Source organism: Lampetra fluviatilis, chromosome 17 (genome assembly GCF_964198595.1).
Source record: "Lampetra fluviatilis chromosome 17, kcLamFluv1.1, whole genome shotgun sequence".
NCBI classification, from domain to species: Eukaryota; Metazoa; Chordata; class Hyperoartia; order Petromyzontiformes; family Petromyzontidae; genus Lampetra; species Lampetra fluviatilis.
The window spans coordinates 639,929-663,577 of NC_136291.1; the positions used below are offsets into that span (position 1 = coordinate 639,929).

The 23,649-nt window shown below is 59.4% G+C and overlaps 1 protein-coding gene across 1 annotated transcript in view; it reads right to left on the reverse strand.

The window, feature by feature from the left end:
- The window catches only part of LOC144936793 (copine-4-like), a 38,989-nt gene that overhangs the window by 12,245 nt on the left and 3,095 nt on the right, over positions 1-23,649 (reverse strand). The window contains exons 2-11 of the mRNA XM_078863938.1: positions 18,399-18,698; positions 15,916-16,110; positions 14,102-14,176; positions 11,902-11,976; positions 9,736-9,819; positions 7,606-7,695; positions 4,443-4,541; positions 3,940-4,026; positions 3,024-3,083; positions 661-794 (exon numbers count right to left, since the gene is read on the reverse strand). Coding sequence (XP_078720064.1) covers positions 661-794; positions 3,024-3,083; positions 3,940-4,026; positions 4,443-4,541; positions 7,606-7,695; positions 9,736-9,819; positions 11,902-11,976; positions 14,102-14,176; positions 15,916-16,110; positions 18,399-18,644 — 1,145 coding nt within the window. The 5' untranslated portion in view covers positions 18,645-18,698. The remainder of the gene's footprint in view (positions 1-660; positions 795-3,023; positions 3,084-3,939; positions 4,027-4,442; positions 4,542-7,605; positions 7,696-9,735; positions 9,820-11,901; positions 11,977-14,101; positions 14,177-15,915; positions 16,111-18,398; positions 18,699-23,649) is intronic.

Sequence of the window (23,649 nt, forward strand, 5' to 3'; positions counted from 1 at the left end):
ACACGTGGTACATTGAGACACGCGTCACACGAGACACGTGTCACACGAGACGCGCGTCACACGAGACACGTGGTACACGAGACACGTGGTACACGAGACACGCGTCACACGAGGCACGTGGTACACGAGACACGTGTCACACGAGGCACGTGGTACACGAGACACATGGTACACGTGACACACGAGGCACGTGGTACACGAGGCACGTGGTACACGGGTTGCTCGTTTATAAACCGTCGTGTGCTTGCGTTGCCCATCGCGTCCCCGTTGTGTCCGGGTCGTGTGTCCCCTGCTCGCCCCCGACCCGACTCGCGCGACTTCTCCGGCCCCCACGTGGTTTGTGTGGCCACTCGGAAGGTCGTGAGTTGAAATCACGTTTGGCGGTGGTTTCGAATCGGTCCATCATCCCGCGGGGGGTGCAAAAAATCAGTACCACTTTGCAGGTAGGTCGACGGCGGTTGTGCCGTGGATCGACTCACCCCCCGCCACAGGGAAGGGGGAATTCCCACCACTGGCCCTGGAGGGCTGCAAACGGGCGATCGGCACCCAATGCCCGAATTGTTAACGGGGGCAGCAGGAGATCGCTTAGGGTCTCAGACTCTGAGAAGTGAGAGGGGGGGGGGCAAGGGGGGGGGGGGTTCGTCCTGCGATCTGCCGTGCCTGTCGTAGTCCTGGCAGATCTCCCCCACGGACACGAGCGCCTTGAGGTACTCGTTGGGCTGGTACGGGTGGATGTAGTGCAGCGAGCACGAGTTCTTGGGGTCCCCGTTGGAGGCGGTGAAGTCCACCGCCACCTGCGTGGGGAATCGACCGTTGCAGAATCTCATCCGCATGCGGCCGCAACGGAGTGGCAGCTGTGTCAGCGGCAGTAGCAGCAGTAGTAGCAGCAGTTGCAGCAGTAGTAGCAGCAGTAGTAGCAGTAGCAGCAGCAGTAGTAGCAGCAGTAGTAGCAGTAGCAGCAGCAGTAGTAGCAGCAGTAGTAGCAGTAGTAGCAGCTGTAGTAGCAGTAGTAGTAGCAGTAGTAGCAGCTACAGCAGTAGTAGCAACAGTAGTAGCGTAGCGGCAGTAGCAGCAGTAGTAGTAGCAGCAGTAGCAGCAGTAGTAGTAGCAACAGTCGCAGCAGTAGTAGCAGTAGCAGCAGCAACAGTCGCAGCAGTAGTAGCGGCAGTAGTAGCAGTAGTAGCGGAAGTAGCAGCAGTAGTAGCAGCTGTAGCAGCGGCAGCAGCGGCAGTAGCGGCATCAGGAGTATAGACGAACCTTCACTGCCTCGACAGCGCTGGGTGACTCGCCACGTGCAGCAGAGAGAGCTGGGGTAGAGCGGGGGGAGAGAGCGGGGAGAGCGGGGAGAGAGCGGGGAGGGAGAGAGAGGAGAGCGGGGAGGGAGAGTGGGGAGAGCGGGGCGAGGAGAGAGAGGGGGGGAGAGTGGGACGAGGAGGGAGAGTGGGGAGAGAGGGGCGAGGAGAGAGAGTGGGGAGAGTGGGACGAGGAGGGAGAGTGGGGAGAGCGGGGCGAGGAGAGAGAGTGGGGAGAGTGGGACGAGGAGAGAGAGTGGGGAGAGTGGGACGAGGAGGGAGAGTGGGGAGAGTGGGACGAGGAGGGAGAGTGGGGAGAGTGGGACGAGGAGGGAGAGTGGGGAGAGCGGGGCGAGGAGAGAGAGGGGGGAGAGTGGGACGAGGAGGGAGAGTGGGGAGAGCGGGGCGAGGAGAGAGAGTGGGGAGAGCGGGGCGAGGAGAGAGAGGGGGGAGAGTGGGACGAGGAGGGAGAGTGGGGAGAGTGGGACGAGGAGGGAGAGTGGGGAGAGCGGGGCGAGGAGAGAGAGGGGGGAGAGTGGGACGAGGAGGGAGAGTGGGGAGAGCGGGGCGAGGAGAGAGAGGGGGGAGAGTGGGACGAGGAGGGAGAGGAGGGTGAGTGGGACGAGGAGGGAGAGTGGGGAGAGCGGGGCGAGGAGAGAGAGGGGAGAGTGGGACGAGGAGGGAGAGTGGGGAGAGCGGGGCGAGGAGAGAGAGGGGGGAGAGTGGGACGAGGAGGGAGAGGAGGGTGAGTGGGACGAGGAGGGAGAGGAGGGTGAGTGGGACGAGGAGAGAGAGGGGGGAGAGTGGGACGAGGAGGGAGAGTGGGGAGAGCGGGGCGAGGAGAGAGAGGGGGGAGAGTGGGACGAGGAGGGAGAGTGGGGAGAGCGGGGCGAGGAGAGAGAGGGGGGAGAGTGGGACGAGGAGGGAGAGTGGGGAGAGCGGGGCGAGGAGAGAGAGGGGGGAGAGTGGGACGAGGAGGGAGAGTGGGGAGAGCGGGGCGAGGAGAGAGAGGGGGGAGAGTGGGACGAGGAGGGAGAGTGGGGAGAGCGGGGCGAGGAGAGAGAGGGGGGAGAGTGGGACGAGGAGGGAGAGTGGGGAGAGCGGGGCGAGGAGAGAGAGGGGGGAGAGTGGGACGAGGAGGGAGAGTGGGGAGAGCGGGGCGAGGAGGGAGAGGAGGGTGAGTGGGACGAGGAGGGAGAGGGGGGAGAGCGGGGAGGGAGAGTCGGGAGAGCGGGGCGAGGAGAGAGAGGGGGGAGAGTGGGACGAGGAGGGAGAGGGGGGAGAGCGGGGAGGGAGAGTGGGGAGAGCGGGGCGAGGAGAGAGAGGGGGGAGAGTGGGACGAGGAGGGAGAGGAGGGTGAGTGGGACGAGGAGGGAGAGTGGGGAGAGCGGGGCGAGGAGAGAGAGGGGAGAGTGGGACGAGGAGGGAGAGTGGGGAGAGCGGGGCGAGGAGAGAGAGGGGGGAGAGTGGGACGAGGAGGGAGAGGAGGGTGAGTGGGACGAGGAGGGAGAGGAGGGTGAGTGGGACGAGGAGAGAGAGGGGGGAGAGTGGGACGAGGAGGGAGAGTGGGGAGAGCGGGGCGAAGAGAGAGAGGGGGGAGAGTGGGACGAGGAGGGAGAGTGGGGAGAGCGGGGCGAGGAGAGAGAGGGGGGAGAGTGGGACGAGGAGGGAGAGTGGGGAGAGCGGGGCGAGGAGGGAGAGGAGGGTGAGTGGGACGAGGCGCGTCCTCACCGTGAACTGGATCTGGCAGCCCCCCATGATGTAGTCGAGGAAGGAGTAAACTCGCTGGATCTGCGGGGCGCGCGCGAGGGAGAGAGACACGTGGGGGGGGGGGGGGCGTTAGAGAAGAGGCGCTCCACGGGACGGGGAGGCCGACGTGAGTTGGCGGCTGTAGAGGGGGGGGGCGGTGTAGCGGGGGGGTGTAGCGTGGGGGGTGTAGCGGGGGGGGGGGGTGTAGCAGGGGGGTGTAGCGGGGGGGGGGAGTGTAGCGGGGGGGGGGGGGGTGTAGCAGGGAGTGGTGTAGGGGGGGAGTGTGGGGGGGGGGGGGGTGGTGTAGCGGGGGGGGGGCTGGCCACGAGTTACGGGGTGGGGGCACCCACACACACACCAACACAAAGATCCCCCGTGTAGCCTGTACAGGTTGTTGGGGCAAGTGCTGTTATCGAGCACGGACGATGGTGCTCGCCACGCTGGCGGGTGGCCACAACCACGCCCGGCCGCCTTTGTCTCCCCCGCACCTCCGATTATCAGGGTTGGCTGCGTACGGTGCAAAAGAAGTTCAGCAAACATACGCACGGTGCTGATGTGTACACTCCGCGCCGTGCAGGGACTATGCTGCAACGCTGAGTCGCAGGACATCGCGGATCGAGGTTGTGGCCCAGAGTAGGGTTAGGGTGAGGGCAGGGCCGCCAAGTCCACCGTTGTGCTGTACTTCTGTGCTTCCACGTCTACTGCGTCCTTCAACGTCAACGCCCTCCGATAGCCAGAGAGCCAAACCATCCAGGATGCTGCTGCGTTGGTCTCGGTAATAAGCCACCGTTGTTATTGTGTGCGTCGTATGATGTTGTTAATAACAACAACAACAGCAGCAATCCACCAGGTAATAGCAGTGACCGCGGCGGTGTGGTGACACGTGGGTGCCGCTCACCCTGCACTGCGTGAGGATCACGACCCCAGAGTTTTTGTAATTCCTCCTCTTGAGTTTGTACTTGGGGTTGATGCAGTTCCACTGCACCTGCAAGGGGGGGGGGGGCAGCGGGGGGGGGGATAGCGATACTGATGATTGTGTTGATGGTGGTGGTCATTGTTACGTTGATGATGATGGGATAATGGTGATGGTGATGATCATTGTGGTGGTGGTGGTAATGGTGGTGAGAGTTGGGAAACATAATTTTAATGGTGATGATGGTGGAGCTGGTAATGATTGATGTTCGTGGTGGTGATGGTGGTTGTGGAAATAATGATGTCGGTGTTGATGATGTGGTGATGATGGTGGTGCTGGTAGTGTTGGTGGTGTTGATGATGATGTTATGATGATAATGATCTTGATGATGATGTTGATGATGATGTTGATGATGATGATGTTATGATGGTAATGTGTGATGATGATGTTGATGATGATGGTGATGATGATGTTGATGATGATGGTACCTGTTTGCCATCGCGGGCTCCCAGCATCTCGTTGAATGTCGAGGAGAACTCCCCGATGAGGTCGTGCTTCCCACTTGAGTCCCAGTCCCACACCACGAACTGAACCACAACCACCACAACCACCACCACCACCACCACCACAAAATGAGATCACAACCACAACAACTACCACCACTAACTGAAATGACAACCACCACAACCACCACAACCACCACCACCACAAACTGTGATCACAACCACCACCACCACAACCACAACAACCACCACAAACTGAGATCACAACCACCACAACCACAACAACCACAAACTGAGATCACAACCACCACAACCACCACCAGCACCACAAACTGAGATCACAACCACCACCACAACCACCACCACCAGCAACACCACAAACTGAGATCACAACCACCACAACCACCGCAACCACAACTACCATAAATACAACCACAACCAGTCACAAACACAGTCATAACCATTAACACAACCACCATCAGTAAACCACCACAATAACCACAATAACCACAATAACCACAATAACCACAATCACAACATGACCACCGTCACCAACCACGGAGCATCATAACCACAGTCATCACCACAACGGCCACAGTCATCACCACCACGGCCACAGTCATCACCACCAGGGCCACAGTCATCACCACCAGGGCCACAGTCATCACCACCACGGCCACAGTCATCACCACCAGGGCCACAGTCATCACCACCAGGGCCACAGTCATCACCACCACGACCACAGTCATCACCACCAGGGCCACAGTCATCACCACCAGGGCCACAGTCATCACCACCAGGGCCACAGTCATCACCACCAGGGCCACAGTCATCACCACCAGGGCCACAGTCATCACCACCAGGGCCACAGTCATCACCACCAGGGCCACAGTCATCACCACCAGGACCACAGTCATCACCACCAGGGCCACAGTCATCACCACCAGGGCCACAGTCATCACCACCAGGGCCACAGTCATCACCACCACGACCACAGTCATCACCACCAGGACCACAGTCATCACCACCAGGGCCACAGTCATCACCACCAGGGCCACAGTCATCACCACCAGGGCCACAGTCATCACCACCAGGGCCACAGTCATCACCACCAGGGCCACAGTCATCACCACCAGGGCCACAGTCATCACCACCACGACCACAGTCATCACCACCAGGGCCACAGTCATCACCACCAGGGCCACAGTCATCACCACCAGGGCCACAGTCATCACCACCAGGGCCACAGTCATCACCACCAGGGCCACAGTCATCACCACCAGGGCCACAGTCATCACCACCACGGCCACAGTCATCACCACCACGGCCACAGTCATCACCACCAGGGCTACAGTCATCACCACCAGGGCCACAGTCATCACCACCAGGGCCACAGTCATCACCACCAGGGCCACAGTCATCACCACCAGGGCCACAGTCATCACCACCAGGGCCACAGTCATCACCACCACGACCACAGTCATCACCACCACGGTCACAGTCATCACCACCAGGGCCACAGTCATCACCACCAGGGCCACAGTCATCACCACCAGGGCCACAGTCATCACCACCAGGGCCACAGTCATCACCACCAGGGCCACAGTCATCACCACCAGGGCCACAGTCATCACCACCAGGGCCACAGTCATCACCACCACGACCACAGTCATCACCACCAGGGCCACAGTCATCACCACCAGGGCCACAGTCATCACCACCAGGGCCACAGTCATCACCACCAGGGCCACAGTCATCACCACCAGGGCCACAGTCATCACCACCAGGGCCACAGTCATCACCACCAGGGCCACAGTCATCACCACCAGGGCCACAGTCATCACCACCACGACCACAGTCATCACCACCAGGGCCACAGTCATCACCACCAGGGCCACAGTCATCACCACCAGGGCCACAGTCATCACCACCAGGGCCACAGTCATCACCACCACGACCACAGTCATCACCACCAGGGCCACAGTCATCACCACCACGACCACAGTCATCACCACCAGGGTCACAGTCATCACCACCAGGGCCACAGTCATCACCACCAGGGCCACAGTCATCACCACCACGACCACAGTCATCACCACCAGGGCCACAGTCATCACCACCAGGGCCACAGTCATCACCACCAGGGCCACAGTCATCACCACCAGGGCCACAGTCATCACCACCAGGGCCACAGTCATCACCACCAGGGCCACAGTCATCACCACCAGGGCCACAGTCATCACCACCACGACCACAGTCATCACCACCAGGGCCACAGTCATCACCACCAGGGCCACAGTCATCACCACCAGGGCCACAGTCATCACCACCAGGGCCACAGTCATCACCACCACGACCACAGTCATCACCACCACGACCACAGTCATCACCACCAGGGCCACAGTCATCACCACCAGGGCCACAGTCATCACCACCAGGGCCACAGTCATCACCACCAGGGCCACAGTCATCACCACCAGGGCCACAGTCATCACCACCAGGGCCACAGTCATCACCACCACGGCCACAGTCATCACCACCAGGGCCACAGTCATCACCACCAGGGCCACAGTCATCACCACCACGGCCACAGTCATCACCACCAGGGCCACAGTCATCACCACCAGGGCCACAGTCATCACCACCAGGGCCACAGTCATCACCACCACGACCACAGTCATCACCACCACGACCACAGTCATCACCACCAGGGCCACAGTCATCACCACCAGGGCCACAGTCATCACCACCAGGGCCACAGTCATCACCACCAGGGCCACAGTCATCACCACCAGGGCCACAGTCATCACCACCAGGGCCACAGTCATCACCACCACGGCCACAGTCATCACCACCAGGGCCACAGTCATCACCACCAGGGCCACAGTCATCACCACCACGGCCACAGTCATCACCACCAGGGCCACAGTCATCACCACCAGGGCCACAGTCATCACCACCAGGGCCACAGTCATCACCACAGGCAACACGGCCACCCCACGAAAACAGCCACAGTCACGAATACAAAACCACAACTTCGGCTCACCGACTCAGACACTCCGGGGGAGGGAGGAGGCGAAACTCCGCGAGGTTTGGGCAAAACCCCCCCTCCCCCCAAGACCCCCCCCCACACCACCCGGCTAATTACCTTAATTAGTCTGTCGTAATTGCAGCTGCAGAGCGAGTTGATGGAGATGGTGAAAGGCGCCCACACGGGGTTCAGGTTGTTCTTGATCACCTGGGCACACGGCAAGGAGTGGGGGAGGGGGGCCCAGGGGACGTCAACCCCCGCGGTGCAGCCTCGCCATGACCTCGCGGTGTCGTCACAGCGGTGTCGCGGTGACGTCACAGCGGTGTCGTCACAGTGAGTCACGGGGACGTCACAGCGAGTCGCGGTGCCGTCACAGCGAGTCGCGGAGTCGTCACAGCGGTGTCGTCACAGCGGTGTCGTCACAGAGGTGTCGTCACAGCGGTGTCGTCACAGTGAGTCACGGGGACGTCACAGCGAGTCGCGGTGCCGTCACAGCGGTGTCGTCACAGCGAGTTGCGGTGCCGTCACAGCGAGTCGCGGAGTCGTCACAGCGGTGTCGTCACAGCGGTGTCGTCACAGCCGTGTCGTCACAGAGGTGTCGTCACAGAGGTGTCGTCACAGCGGTGTCGTCACAGTGAGTCACGGTGACGTCACAGCGAGTCGCGGTGCCGTCACAGCGAGTCGCGGAGTCGTCACAGCGGTGTCGTCACAGCGGTGTCGTCACAGCGGTGACGTCACAGCGGTGCCGTCACAGCGGTGACGTCACAGCGGTGCCGTCACAGTGGTGTCGCCGTGAGTGAGCAGGTGGCCTGCAAGCCCGGGCTGCGTCTGCCAGTCGGGGGCCGGTGACTGTTCGGTGTCATGGCGATGTCACCACGGCAGGAGACATCGGCCTTGAGGCCGCCACAGTATGGCCGACTCGTGTCTTTGTGACGTCAGACTATCGTCGGTCGCCTCGAGGGAGGCGTGGGGCTGGCGGCCGCGTCAGGCCCCCCCCCTCCTCCGACCTTGCCCGCGTTAATATTCCTGCTCAGAGACAGCCCCCCGCGCCCTCCCCTCCTCCCCTCCCCCAGGAGGGAGGATTTCCGGAGCCCCTCCCCACCACCCCGACTTGCTCTACCCCCGCCCCCCCCGCCCCCACTGCCACGTCCGAAGCCCGAGTCACGTGGGACTCTTCCCAGGCCGGGGTCGTCGTGCATCGGATGGAGGGAAGTGGACGGTGAATCCGCAGCGCCGATGAGCTCAACGAGTTTTCCCTCCACATTTAGAAACACGCGGTTAGAGCATTTGGCAACTTCGTTGAGCGATAATTGGTGATAGCCAGGTCGCTTCTGAAAACACGTCTATATAGCTCAGTGGCCTTACCTGGGGAAATGAAACATAGTTTACTTTAGTTTTAGGTGCTCGGTGGGTTGCTACGATGGAGGATCATGAGAGCGGTGGTGGGAGGGGGATGAATGAGTTCACGCAGCAGTGGATTGACCATGGCCGATGGTGATGTCGATGGTGTGACATCTGTGGCACACTCCGTCTGTAACGCGTCTTGGTACGCAGTCGTCATCACAGCCGAGAATCACGTGCCCATCATTGTTATCGGTGCCACGGGGTGTCGAGGGAGGGCTCGTGCCAAGAACATCCCCGTGACCCGGCAGCGTCTGTCCACCGAGCCTGACTCTGCTGATGAGGCCCAGGGAGCGGGAGGCGGCGCGAGTTTCGTGAGCGCTTCCAGACAACATCTCGGTCTGCGGAGCAGCCGGCCGGCCGATGTGGACTCACAACGGCCTACCGACACGCACGCGGCTTTCGCGAGCAATGTGATGACGTTATGACGTTTATTAATCGGCCGTGTCGGGTGCGGGAGGGTTTACGACACATTTTATTTATGCGATCTGACCCCCCCCCCCTCAATAAAATCAGGAGTGAATCATACAACTCTTGCGGTATTCACTCGCACGTGGAGAGTGCAGGCAGATCTCTGGAGAGGTGAGGAGCGCTATTCAAGTCAGCGCTAACAGGGGTCATTATACCATTATGTGTATGGGGATGCGTTCCCGACAGCGTCATTCCTTTCGTATGAGCAGTATAGGAGGGCTACGCTGGGGTATCGCTAATCGCGCTAACAACAATACTACTACTGCAGGTTGGTGAACATTCTTTGCTTTGAACAAATGCGGGCCGAGGCTGTGGACAACGCGGCGAGCAACGGCAGCGCGAGGAGCCCCCCCCCCTCCCCCCGTCCCCCCGCACCTCGCTCCTGTGCACCAGCTGGAAGGTGTCGTCGTCGTCCAGCTTGTGGATCTCCAGGAAGGGGTCCGACTTGCTGAAGAGGTCCTGGTGGGGGCGGGGCGCGGGGTGGGTGTAAGTTGGGGATCGCGGGTCGAGGGGTACAGACCCCCTGGCCCGGACCCCGCTTGAACCGTGGCGGAAGGTGACAGGGATCGTTCGCGTGACCGGTGGTGGTCTGTTCGTGACGTCACGTCCAGGGGACCCCTCACGAGTGGCGACATCCCAATACGAAACCCGTATCCCGATCCCAACAATCATCCTCCCAGCCCTACCCCTCTCCCGTTCTCCCTCCCACTCCATTATTTACCCTCTCCCCTCCATACCCTCCCCTCTCTCCTCACCCCTTTTACCCCTCTATCCCCCCCCACCTGTACCCCCTCTCTCCCATTCCTACTCCCCCCTCTACTCCCTCCCCCCTGTACCCCCTCTGCCCCCCCTCGCCCCGCGGGCCTCACACACAATCCCCTCTCTCGCACGCCAACTACATTATCTCTAAATCTCTAACACATTTGCTGACATTTCTGAAAATTGCTTTTATTCCTCCGCGATAATGAAGGCCGCTCCCTCCCTCTCCCCCCGCCCATGATGCTCCGTGTGGCTGTTTATTTATTTTTTTATAATCAAATTCGGCTCCAGCCGCCGGCAGAGCGGCAACTGCGGGCTCCGTGGAGGCTCCGCACTCCACTCCAGGCGTTGCGATTTCCGGTCGTGATATTGCGCGCAGGTGGAGGCACTGATAACTTAATGTAACGCAACAGCAACGAATGATGATGCCGATGATAAGTGGCGATGATGATGATGCCGATGGTGGTGGTGATGATGATCGTGATGATGATGGTAGTCATGATGTCAACGATGATGATTAAATGTGTGATAATGGTGATGTAGGTGGTGATAATATAAATGATGACAATGATGATGGTAGTGATGATGTCAATTATGATGATTAGGTTTGTGATGATTACGATGATGGTGATGATAATGGTAGTGATGTGAATGATACTAATGATGATGATATTGATGATGTCAATGATGTTGACGCTGTCGATGATGATGCCTCAGCTGCCCACGGCTGTCTGGAAGCTACCTGGCCTGTCGCTTCACACGAAGCTCCGGTTCTTATCGGCCACAATGATGTCCTCCCTTCTCTATGCTTGCGAAACGTGGATCTCTCCAAAGGAACGTATGCACTGGTTTGAAACATTCAGACTGGCCTGCCAATGATCCATCCTGGATTTAACCAGGCTGGATTGTGCGAGCTCACAGATCTTTGACAGATCCCGACACAGTCCCATCATCGGTGAGCTCCTCCGGCAAGCGAGGATGCGTTGGCTGGGTCGTGTAGCCCGCATGCCCAGTCACCGCATGCCCAAGCAGCTTCCGTTTGACCGGATAGAGGGGGCTAAACGGGCGCGGCACGGCCTACAGAAGAGATGGAGTGATGTGGTACAGGAGGATATGGAGCTGAGTGGACTTGCCGATGACTGGTACCAGCGGTGTCAAGATCAACCTCTGTGGAGGAGGCTCGTGAAGGACGCTACTGGGCAGTTGGAGGCAGTCGCCCTCCAGCAAAAACGGAGGGCAGAGGAGCGACGCTCACAACAACGAGCGAAGCAGCGAGCGACTAAAACGCAGCGAGTTGGTACATTGGGGAGCACAGGTGGTGCATCTGTCAGTCATCCCGGTCAGTCAATCCACGATACCTGGGTCTGTCCCGTGACCTACTGCTCGTGAGCTTTTGATACTTCACGTGACCTCAAGGTGCATCTAGCCTGGCACAAGGGTCGTGGTCACGTCACCACAACGGTAGTAGCGAACGGCGGCGGAAGTTGTTGTCGTTGTGCTGACAGAGAGGGAGAGGGAGGCGGTGCGCGTGTGTAGGGCGCGCGTGGCGCTGCGGCGTCTCATCGCTCACAATGCCCCCAACAGCCTCTGCCCTTGACTCATCCTGTAGACAATGGGGTGGGGGGGCACTATCATAGCCCCCCCCCCTCTTTTCCATCAACCCCCCTCGCACTCCTTCCCCGAGCACGCGCTGCGGTAATTGGTCGCGGTAATTGGTCACGCGGCGTGACGTTGCCACCACGCGGACTGTGATGAATGCCCCCCCCCCTGCCCCCCCCTCACCTTGTCATCCAACTTCCTCGCGCTGAAGAACAACTCCACGTAGTTGTTGTTGCCCGAGAGCTCCTCGGCGATTATCTGAGAGTGTGGGGGGCAGGAGGGGGGCAGGAGGGGGGCAGAGTGAGTTTGCTAATCAAGTCGAAGAGCCGAAGTGTCACGTGGCCTGTGTTGGTGGTGGACGCGCGGAATGGGCGCGGGTCGAGCAGGGCGCGGACATTGACGCCGGGCACCTGGACGAGCGAGGAGAGAGAGGGGCAGAGGTAGAGAGGGGGGTGGAGAGAGAGTAAGATAGAGAGACAGAGGGAGAGAGTGAGATAGAGACCACCGCTCCCCAACTACACTATGTCCTTCACCGCACCTCCGATTTGCACGGTTGGCTACGTACGGTGCGAAAGAAGTCCAACATACACACAGACACACACGCGCACAATCTCCCCGGCTCGCCCTCCTCACAGATCACGCTCTCTGTGCATCACTCGAGAGAGAGAAAGAAGCGCCTTAGCGAGCACCGCGACTCGAGCTGCCTCCGCTGCTTGGACTCTGGTGGAGGAGTCCGGATCGCGCCCTCGTCGCAGCGCATGAGCGAGCCGCTGGAGCGCTGATGGTGTGCGCCGGCACAGGGCACCAATTAACTCCACGGAGCAATTCGGAGCTTTGATGAGCGGCTCCGTCTGCGGGATGTGCTCATTAATGAGCAGTCCAGTCGGAAGGAGGTCCGCTACCTGCACTACGGTCACTACCACCACCACGACCACCACCACCACCACCACGACCACCACTACCACGACCACCACCACGACCACCACGACCACCACGCTCACTACCACCACCACCACGACCACCACGCTCACTACCACCACGACCACCACCACGACCACCACGCTCACTACCACCACGACCACCACCACCACGACCACCACCACCACGACCACCACCACCACGACCACCACCACGACCACCACCACCACCACGCTCACTACCACCACGACCACCACCACGACCACCACCACCACCACGACCACCACCACGACCACCACGTTCACTACCACCACCACCACGACCACCACGCTCACTGCCACCACGACCACCACCACGACCACCACCACGACCACCACCACGACCACCACCACGACCACCACCACGACCACCACGCTCACTACCACCACCACCACCTCGACGAGCACCAGCTGCTTGCATAGGGCACGCGGAGATGGAGCGATGGAATCGGATCGCGAGCAGCGAGGAGGAGCGAGAAGGATTGACTGTTGGTTGCATCACGTGACCGGTGAGGGATTCGGAGCTTTGATGAGCGGCTCCGTCTGCGGGATGTGCTCATTAATGAGCAGTCCAGTCGGAAGGAGGTCCGCTACCTGCACTACGGTCACTACCACCACCACGACCACCACCACCACCACCACCATGCTCACCACCACCACCACGACCACCACCACCACGACCACCACTATCACCACGACCACCACTATCACCACGACCACCACCACCACGACCACCACCACCACGACCACCACCACCACCACGACCACCACCACCACCACCACGACCACCACTACCACGACCACCACCACGACCACCACGACCACCACGCTCACTACCACCACCACCACGACCACCACGCTCACTACCACCACGACCACCATCACGACCACCACGCTCACTACCACCACGACCACCACCACCACGACCACCACCACCACCACCACGACCACCACCACCACGACCACCACCACGACCACCACCACCACCACGCTCACTACCACCACGACCACCACCACGACCACCACCACCACCACGACCACCACCACGACCACCACGTTCACTACCACCACCACCACGACCACCACGCTCACTGCCACCACGACCACCACCACGACCACCACCACGACCACCACCACGACCACCACCACGACCACCACGCTCACTACCACCACCACCACCTCGACGAGCACCAGCTGCTTGCATAGGGCACGCGGAGATGGAGCGATGGAATCGGATCGCGAGCAGCGAGGAGGAGCGAGAAGGATTGACTGTTGGTTGCATCACGTGACCGGTGAGGGATGGAGACGGTTCGGGGAGGGCGGCCTTCATCCAGCAGTGGATTGATCATGGATGTTGGCGTCCATAAAGGGGCGGTGTTTGTTGTACAATAAATGTGATGGTCGACTCACTGTGATGGTGGACTCACTGTGATGGTGGACTTGCCCGCGTGCTTGCCATGCTTGAGGACCAGTGGCTTTGTGATCTTCTTGTGCGACACGATCTGTCAGGCAGAGGACGCCGCCAGTCAACCACGCGGAGAGTCGTCGGCTCGAGAGAGTCGATGACGAGAGAGAGGGGGGGGGTGTGCCGGGGGAGAGGAGGGTGGAGGAGCGAGACTGGTGAAGTATGGAGCGGACGGAATCTTCACGATTGACCCCACCAGCGTCGAGTGGCGTTGGGTGATGTCGGGTGATGTTGGATGATGCGCGATTGGTGATGGGTGATGTGGGAGTGATGTTGAGTGATGTTGAGTGATGTGGGAGTGATGGGGGAGTGATGTTGGGTGATGGGGGAGTGATGTTGGGTGATGGATGAGTGATGTTGGGTGATGGATGAGTGATGTTGGGTGATGGACGAGTGATGTTGGGTGATGGATGAGTGATGTTGGGTGATGGATGAGTGATGTTGGGTGATGGACGAGTGATGTTGGGTGATGGATGAGTGATGTTGGGTGATGGATGAGTGATGTTGGGTGATGGATGAGTGATGTTGGGTGATGGATGAGTGATGTTGGGTGATGGGTGAGTGATGTTGGGTGATGGACCGGGTCCCGTAATGAAGGGCGCGTGCCCCCCCCCCCCCGCCGCGACTCAAATCACCGCCGCGCAGCTCCTCGCCCATCAGCGCTCATCAATTATTCACGAGCCCCCCCGCCCCCACCCCGCCCCACCCCGCCACCCCAACCCCGCCCCCCCTTTAATTTTGCCCCCCCCCGCCCTTTCCTCTACCCCCCCGGTTCTTCACACGCCCCGCCCACCCCAGCCCCATCCCTCCCACCCCAGCCCCATCCCTCCCACCTGTCCCCCCTCTCACCGCACGGCGACAAAGATCCCCCGTGTAGCCTTGACAGACTGGTGGGGCAAGGGCTGCTTGCGAGCACTGCGAATGCCGGGAAGGCGCTCTCTGCCTGGCTGCGTGAAGAAGATGGGGCTGGGTGATGGGGCTGGGTGATGGGGCTGGGTGATGGGGCTGGGTGATGGGGCTGGGTGATGGGGCTGGGTTAACGAGGTCACGCGGACTGCGCTCCGAGTCGAGGCCACAGTGCGGGGGAGAGGAGGGGCCGCAACTCGCTCCACGAGGAGCACAGGACGTCTCTCTGTCTCCCTGTCTGTCTCTGTCTCCCTGTCTGTCTCTCTGTCTGTCTCCCTGTCTCTTTGTCTTTCTGTCTGTCTCTCTCTGTCTCTCTGTCTGTCTATGTCTGTCTGTCTCTCTGTCTCTGTCTCCCTATCTCTCTGTCTCCCTATCTCTGTCTCTCTGTCTGTTTCTCTGTCTCTCTCTGTCTCTCTGTCTGTTTCTCTGTCTCTCTGTTTCTCTCTCTCTGTCTCTCTGTCTGTCTGTCCGTCTCTCTGTCTCTCTCTCTGTCTCTCTGTCTGTTTCTCTGTCTCTCTCTGTCTCTCTGTCCGTCTCTCTGTCTCCCTGTCTCTTTGTCTTTCTGTCTGTCTCTCTCTGTCTCTCTGTCTGTTTCTCTGTCTCTCTGTTTCTCTCTCTCTGTCTCTCTGTCTGTTTCTCTGTCTCTCTGTTTCTCTCTCTCTGTCTGTCTGTCTGTCCGTCACTCTGTCTCTCTGTCTGTCTCGACCCGCGTCAACCAGCGACGAATCTCTGCACCGGTACTTGGCTTCCTCCTAGGTCGACTGAGCCTTAAACGAGTAGCGCGTGCTAACAGCACTTGTCGCCACAGCCTGTACAGGCTACACGAGGGACCTTTGTCTGTATCTTTGTCTCTGTGCGCGCGCGCCGCACCTGCCCCAGGGTGCACTCCGCGGCCCCCAGGAAGTCGTCCTCGCGGGGCCCGCAGGGGACGCTGCTGCTGCTGCTGCTGTTGATGTCGAACACCTCGAAGCGGAGCTTCTGCACCTCCTCGAAGTAGTAGTCGATGGTGAAGACCTTGGAGAAGACGGGGTGCAGGTTCTTCTTGATCACCTCCGTGCGCTCCACCTGGGACGCCGGGGGGACACACGGGGGGGGGGGGGGGTGGGACGCCGGGGGGACACACGGGGGGGGGGGGGGGGTGGGACGCCGGGGGGACACACGGGGGGGGGGGGGGTGGGACGCCGGGGGGACACACGGGGGGGGGGGGGGGGGTGGGACGCCGTGGGGACACGTGAGGGGGGGGGGGACACGGGGGCACGCGAGCATGCAGTGGGCGCGTGCGAGTGGCGGGAGTCACATGTTTGTACAGGGTCCACGTGAATACATGGCGGTGAACAGGACCATCACCAAAACCGCCCTCATCACCATCAGCAGGCATCGCCATCATCATCATCGCCATCATCACCAAACACCGCCATCATCATCAGCAGCAGACGGGCGCGACTCGGCTCCTTCCACGGCGCGCGCGCGTGCACGAGACGCGCGCGCGTGCACGAGACGCGCGCGCGTGCACGAGACGCGCGCGCGTGCACGAGACGCGCGCGCGTGCACGAGACGCGCGCGCGTGCACGAGACGCGCGCGCGTGCACGAGACGCGCGCGCGTGCACGAGACGCGCGCGCCTCCTGATAGCGCCCCCAACGACGAGGTGCGGAGACGTCCCCAGCGGCGTGGCTCGGAACGTCTCGCGCGCGGATTGTTGCAGAGACGCGACGCGTGCCGCTGCCGCGTCGCGCGATCGGCAGTTGTACCGCCTGGACACTCCTCTATTATCTTCGCCACGGAAGGGAGTTTGATTGTCTTTGATGCGGTGTGAGATTATTCGGAAGGAAGTGCCCGCGGAATATCGTGTGCCCCGGCATATGAATTACACGTTAATATGCCCCGGCATATGAACGTCTAATCTCCACGAGACGCTCAGAAATGCCGAACAGGGATTAGCGCCGCCGCCGCAGTCAGAGTGCCCGCCCCGAACGGGGCCGCGTCCCGTTCACGGAGACACCTCGCGGCGAACGCGACGCCGTCCCCGCGGCCCGGGGGACGCGCCCCCCCCCCCACATCCCCCCCCCCCCACGTCCCCCACGTCCCCCACGTCCCCTCCAGGGGCGACGCGGGTCGATGTCGGCGTGACGGAGGAGGCCTTCATCCAGCAGTGGACAGGCCACGGACCGTGATCACGTCGACTTTGGGAGTCGTGGGAGTGGCGAGGCAGTGTGGTGGTAAGCGCACTGCGCTCTGAACCAGGCGCACCCGAGTTCGATTCCCGGCCGCGGTTGACGTCGAGTGAGACCAGAACCGGTCCTGCCCTCCTCCCGTTGACCAACCCGCACTGACCAGCGTGGTGAAGTCCGGTAAACACAAACAAACACATTCGATATGGCTTAGGGAGGCCTTCATCTGGCAGCGGATAGACCATGGCTAAAGATGATGATGATGATGACGACATTATCATCACCGTGGCTGACGCAGGAGGCTGACAGCCGCCGCACACTTGCACGGCACTCGCGCCGCGTTTAAACTCGAATCGCGCAAATTAAAAACCGAGCGCCGCGTTCTAAATGAAGACGGCAGTCGTCTCCCCGTCCGTGCTCAGAGTCACAAGCGCGACAATTGCGATCGTTTCATTCATGTTTCCACGAAAGCCTCGCCGGGTCTTCGTGCGCGGCGGCAGGGGGGGGGGGATTCTGCACTGTAGCCGCACGTGCTTCTGTCTTGTACCCAGGGCCGTGGATACGAAGCGGTCGCACATCGACGGGCTAACCAGGCTCCAACCGGCTTAGCTTCGGTGATTGGAATAGACCGGTGGCATTGAGGCTGACGGGCGGGGCAGGGTCGTGGCTGTGATTGCGTCTGGGAGCGCTGTGTCTGCACTTGCCCCGACAGTCTACAGGGCCCTCACCACCACCGCCACTCTCCCAACCACATCACCACCAACCCCACCACTACCACCACCACCAACTCCACCACCAACTCCACCACCAAATCCACCACCACCACTCTCCCAACCACACCACCACCAGTTCCACCACTACCACCACCACCACCAACTCCACCACCAACTCCACCACCAAATCCACCACCACCACTCTGCCAACCACACCACCACCAGTTCCACCACTACCACCACCACCAACTCCACCACCAACTCCACCACCACCACTCTCCCAACCACACCACTAACAACCCCACCACTACCACCACCACCACCACCAACCCCACCACTACCACTACCACCACCACCACCAACCCCACCACTACCACCGACTCCACCACCACCACCACAACTCCACCACCTACCCCCCCAACACCACCACCACCACCACCGCCGCCGCCGCCGCGGGCACGCGCACGCACCTCCACCCACTGTCCGCGCGACTGCATGAGCAGCATGACGCACGGGTCGGACTTGGAGAGCGCGTCCCGGTCGAGCAGCGCGCGGCACGACACCCGCAGCTCCACCTTGGAGAGGCACGGGCTGGGCGGCACGGCCACGGCCCCGGGCCCGGCCGCGGGGAGCGGTGCCGCCGGGGACTCTCCCGGGGGCGTCGGCGGCGGCGTCGTCGTCGTCGTCGTCGGGGCTCCGCTCTCCGAGCGGCTCATGCTGCCGCTGCTGGGCGCCGCTTGCCCGGCCTCCAGCGGGGGCGACGGGGGTACCTGAACATCCGCGCAACTTGGATGATGAGTAAAACCACGTGAAACAGCATGCTATATTAGAAACAAGTTTTGCTGGCTGGCTGGCTTCCTGGTTGGCTGGAGGGAGTGATGGTCGGCCACGTCCAAGGGACGTCCGGGCTGCTGGCTACAAGTAATCCGCAGTCGGGAAGCGCGAGAATGGGTTGCGTCCCCGTGTTTATTCTGTGGCCACTGGAGTTGCTCGCCGCGCTGCGGAGCGAGAATATCAGCGGGGCGAGTCACAGATCCTTCGGGCGACCCACTGCTGGATGAAGGCCTCCCCCGCGCCGTCTGGGCCATCCCAGACGCAGTTGGGGACAGTGCTGTTAGCGAGCACCGATGTTGGGTTAAACGGCGCACGAGAGGGTGGTGGTGGTGGTGGTCACCACGCCCTGGCCGATTGACAGCTTGTGTCCACGGAACGCTGTCGATACCTATTTGTGGCTGAGTCGACCTAGAGGAGGTCCAGGTGAGGTTCATGAGCATAAATGTAACACAGGTGACAACATACACAGCAACTAAATATATACGCACACACCTAACACACACACGATACACTACACACACACACGATATACACACACTATATACACACACACACCAAAACAGACAGATTAAGATCCCACGTGTAGCCTTCGGCGTACGAGTGGGTGGGCGGCCAACACCACGCCCGGCCGCCTTTGTCTTCCCAGTGGTGATGTTTACACAGCGCAGCAGGGACTCATGCTTAAGGGTGAGTCGACCTACGGGACCCTAAAACTGGTTCGCATAGTCACTGTCACTCGTCTTGGTCGTGAGCGAGACACGAACTTGGGTCGCCGGGTTCGTAGCGCAGTGCGCTAACCACTGCACCACCGCTCCCCATAGCATAGACACGTAGAGCGAACATACGCGCGCACACACAACACATCCATACACATCCAATGCAAAAATGACAACACAATACGATTTGAATTTATATAGCGTCTTGCATCGAAAAACATCCACGCCGAACACACACACACCTCGTGTACACACCCAACACAGACACACACAATATACACACACAATGTATACACAGCGTATACACAATGTATACACAATATATACACAATGTATACGACACGTACCACACACACACAGACACACACATACAATGTATACACAATGTATACACAATGTATACGACACGTACCACACACACACAGACACACACAGACAATGTATACACAATGTATACACAATGTATACGGCACGTACCAGACACACACATACAATGTATACACAATGTATACACAATGTATACGGCACGTACCAAACACAGACACACCTCGTGTACACACAGAATATACACATTCACGGCGTGTATACACCCTGACACACACAGACACACGCAGACACACACACAGACACACACCCTGACACACACAGACACACACACAGACACACACACAGACATACACACACACATACACACACACTGACACACACGCAGGCAGACACACACACAGACATACACACACGCACACCTGACACACAGATTCCATTCCCGCCTCACCATCACAGCCACTCCCCGTACCAAGACACACACAGACACACACACTGACACACACAGACACACACACAGACACACACAGACACACACACTGACACACACGCAGGCAGACACACACAGACACACACAGACACACACAGACACACACAGATCGCCGTGTCGCCTGCGTCGACCGTGGGAGCGCCGCGCTCGGAGTGAGCACCCGCTCACGTCTGCACTGGGCACAGCTGGGTAGGGTGGCCGTGACCACTCCCGGCCGCCTTTGTCTCCCTAATACCCCTCCCCACACACAAACCACGCACACGCACCCTGGCACACTAGAGGCATCTCCCGTGTAGTCGTTAGATGGACTGTCAGGGGCCAAGCGCCGCTCGCGAGCACCTATCAAGGCGCATGAGGGGGTGGGTGGCTGGGTGGGTGGCTGGGTGGGTGGGTTGGTGGGGGGAGTTGGTGGGTGGGTTGGTGGCGGGGTTGGTGGGGGGAGTTGGTGGGTGGGTTGGTGGGGGGAGTTGGTGGGTGGGTTGGTGGGGGGAGTTGGTGGGGGGAGTTGGTGGGGGGAGTTGGTGGGTGGGTTGGTGGGGGGAGTTGGTGGTGGGTTGGTGGCGGGGTTGGTGGGGGGAGTTGGTGGGGGGAGTTGGTGGGGGGAGTTGGTGGTGGGTTGGTGGCGGGGTTGGTGGGGGGAGTTGGTGGGGGGAGTTGGTGGGGGGAGTTGGTGGGTGGGTTGGTGGGGGGAGTTGGTGGTGGGTTGGTGGCGGGGTTGGTGGGGGGAGTTGGTGGGGGGAGTTGGTGGGTGGGTGGGGGGAGTTGGTGGCTGGCTGGGTTGGTGGGGGGAGTTGGTGGGTGGGTGGGGGGAGTTGGTGGGTGGGTGGGGGGAGTTGGTGGGTGGGTGGGTGGGGGGAGTTGGTGGCTGGCTGGGTTGGTGGGGGGAGTTGGTGGGGGCTCCCTCCTCTCCCCGGCGCGTTGTCGCCGCGAGGCGCTCACCACGAGCTCGCGGCTGTTGACGCGCCTCTCGTGAACGCTTCACTGCGGGGGTCTCTTAGCGGAGGCAAAAGGCTTAAACCGCCCCCTCCCCTCCCACCGCGGATATCCGCTCATGATTAACACCACCAACAAGAACAACAACAACATCATCAGCAGCAGCGGCAGCAGCAGCGGCAGCAGCAGCAGCGAGCGTGTGACACCGTGCCCGTAGCGGGAGCGATATTAATTAGGGGAGCGCTCGGCGATCCGCCAGCTCGTGTCAGCGCAGTCGTAATTGGTGCGAAAACCACTTTTGCTATTTGGTGGAGGGGGGGGGCTGTTGTTGCGTTAATGACCCGGATGACACGGGGGGGGGGGGGGGGGCAATGATGCGAATTCCGTTGCAGAGGACGCATCAATTCTAGCGCTGCGTGCTGCACACACCCGCGTGCGTGTGTTGTGTGTGTGTGTTGTGTGAGTGTTGTGTGTGTGTCGTTGTGTGTGAGTGTTGTGTGTGTGTTGTTGTGTGTGTTGTGTGTGGTATGTGTGTGTGTTGTGTGTGTGGTGTGTGTTGTGTGTGTTGTGTGTGTGTTGTTGTGTGTGAGTGTTGTGTGTGAGTGTTGTGTGTGAGTGTTGTGTGTGAGTGTTGTTGTGTGTGTGTGAGTGTTGTTGTGTGTGTGAGTTGTGTGTGGCTCGCGCGACAAAGACAAAGATCTCGCAGGTAGACGCGGCAGGCTGTCGGGGCAAGTGCACTCGGCGACCACCTGTTGAGGTGGTCGGAACGACGCATCGAGCGCGTGGTGTTGTGATCACAATCACAATCATCATCATCACGGTGAATGGTGGTGTTGTGATCACAATCACAATCATCATCATCACCACGGTGAATGGTGGTGTTGTGATCACAATCACAATCATCATCACGGTGAATGGTGGTGTTGTGATCACAATCACAATCATCATCACGGTGAATGGTGGTGTTGTGATCACAATCACAATCATTATCATCATCACGGTGAATGGTGGTGTTGTGATCACAATCACAATCATCATCACGGTGGATGGTGGTGTTGTGATCACAATCACAATCATCATCATCACCACGGTGAATGGTGGTGTTGTGATCACAATCACAATCACAATCATCATCACGGTGAATGGTGGTGTTGTGATCACAATCACAATCATCATCATCACGGGGGGTGATGGTGGGGATGTGATCACAATCATCATCATCATCACGGTGGATGATGGCGGTGTGATCACAATCACAATCATCATCATCATCATCACGGTGAATGGTGGTGTTGTGATCACAATCATCATCATCATCATCATCACGGTGGATGGTGGTCGTGTGATCACAATCACCATCATCATCACGGTGGATGATGGTGGTGTCATCACAATCACCATCATCATCACGGTGGATGATGGTGGTGTGATCACAATCATCATCATCATCACGGGGGATGGTGGTGGTGTGATCACAATCACAATCATCATCATCACGGTGGATGATGGTCGTGTGATCACAATCATCATCATCATCACGGTGGATGGTGGTCGTGTGATCACAATCATCATCATCATCACGGGGGATGGTGGTGGTGTGATCACAATCATCATCATCATCACGGGGGATGGTGGTGGTGTGATCACAATCATCATCATCATCACGGGGGATGATGGTCGTGTGATCACAATCATCATCATCATCACGGGGGATGGTGGTGGTGTGATCACAATCACAATCATCATCATCACGGTGGATGATGGTCGTGTGATCACAATCATCATCATCATCACGGTGGATGGTGGTCGTGTGATCACAATCATCATCATCATCACGGTGGATGATGGTCGTGTGATCACAATCATCATCATCATCACGGGGGATGGTGGTGGTGTGATCACAATCACAATCATCATCATCACGGTGGATGATGGTCGTGTGATCACAATCATCATCATCATCACGGTGGATGATGGTCGTGTGATCACAATCATCATCATCATCACGGTGGATGGTGGTCGTGTGATCACAATCATCATCATCATCACGGTGGATGATGGTCGTGTGATCACAATCATCATCATCATCACGGGGGATGGTGGTGGTGTGATCACAATCACAATCATCATCATCACGGTGGATGATGGTCGTGTGATCACAATCATCATCATCATCACGGTGGATGATGGTCGTGTGATCACAATCATCATCATCATCACGGTGGATGATGGTCGTGTGATCACAATCATCATCATCATCACGGTGAATGGTGGTGTTGTGATCACAATCACCATCATCATGGTGAATGGTGGTGTTGTGATCACAATCACCATCATCATGGTGAATGGTGGTGGTGTGATCACAATCACCATCATTAACACAAAGTCTCTCCCCCCGATCTGCTCGCGAGCAGCAGCAGCACC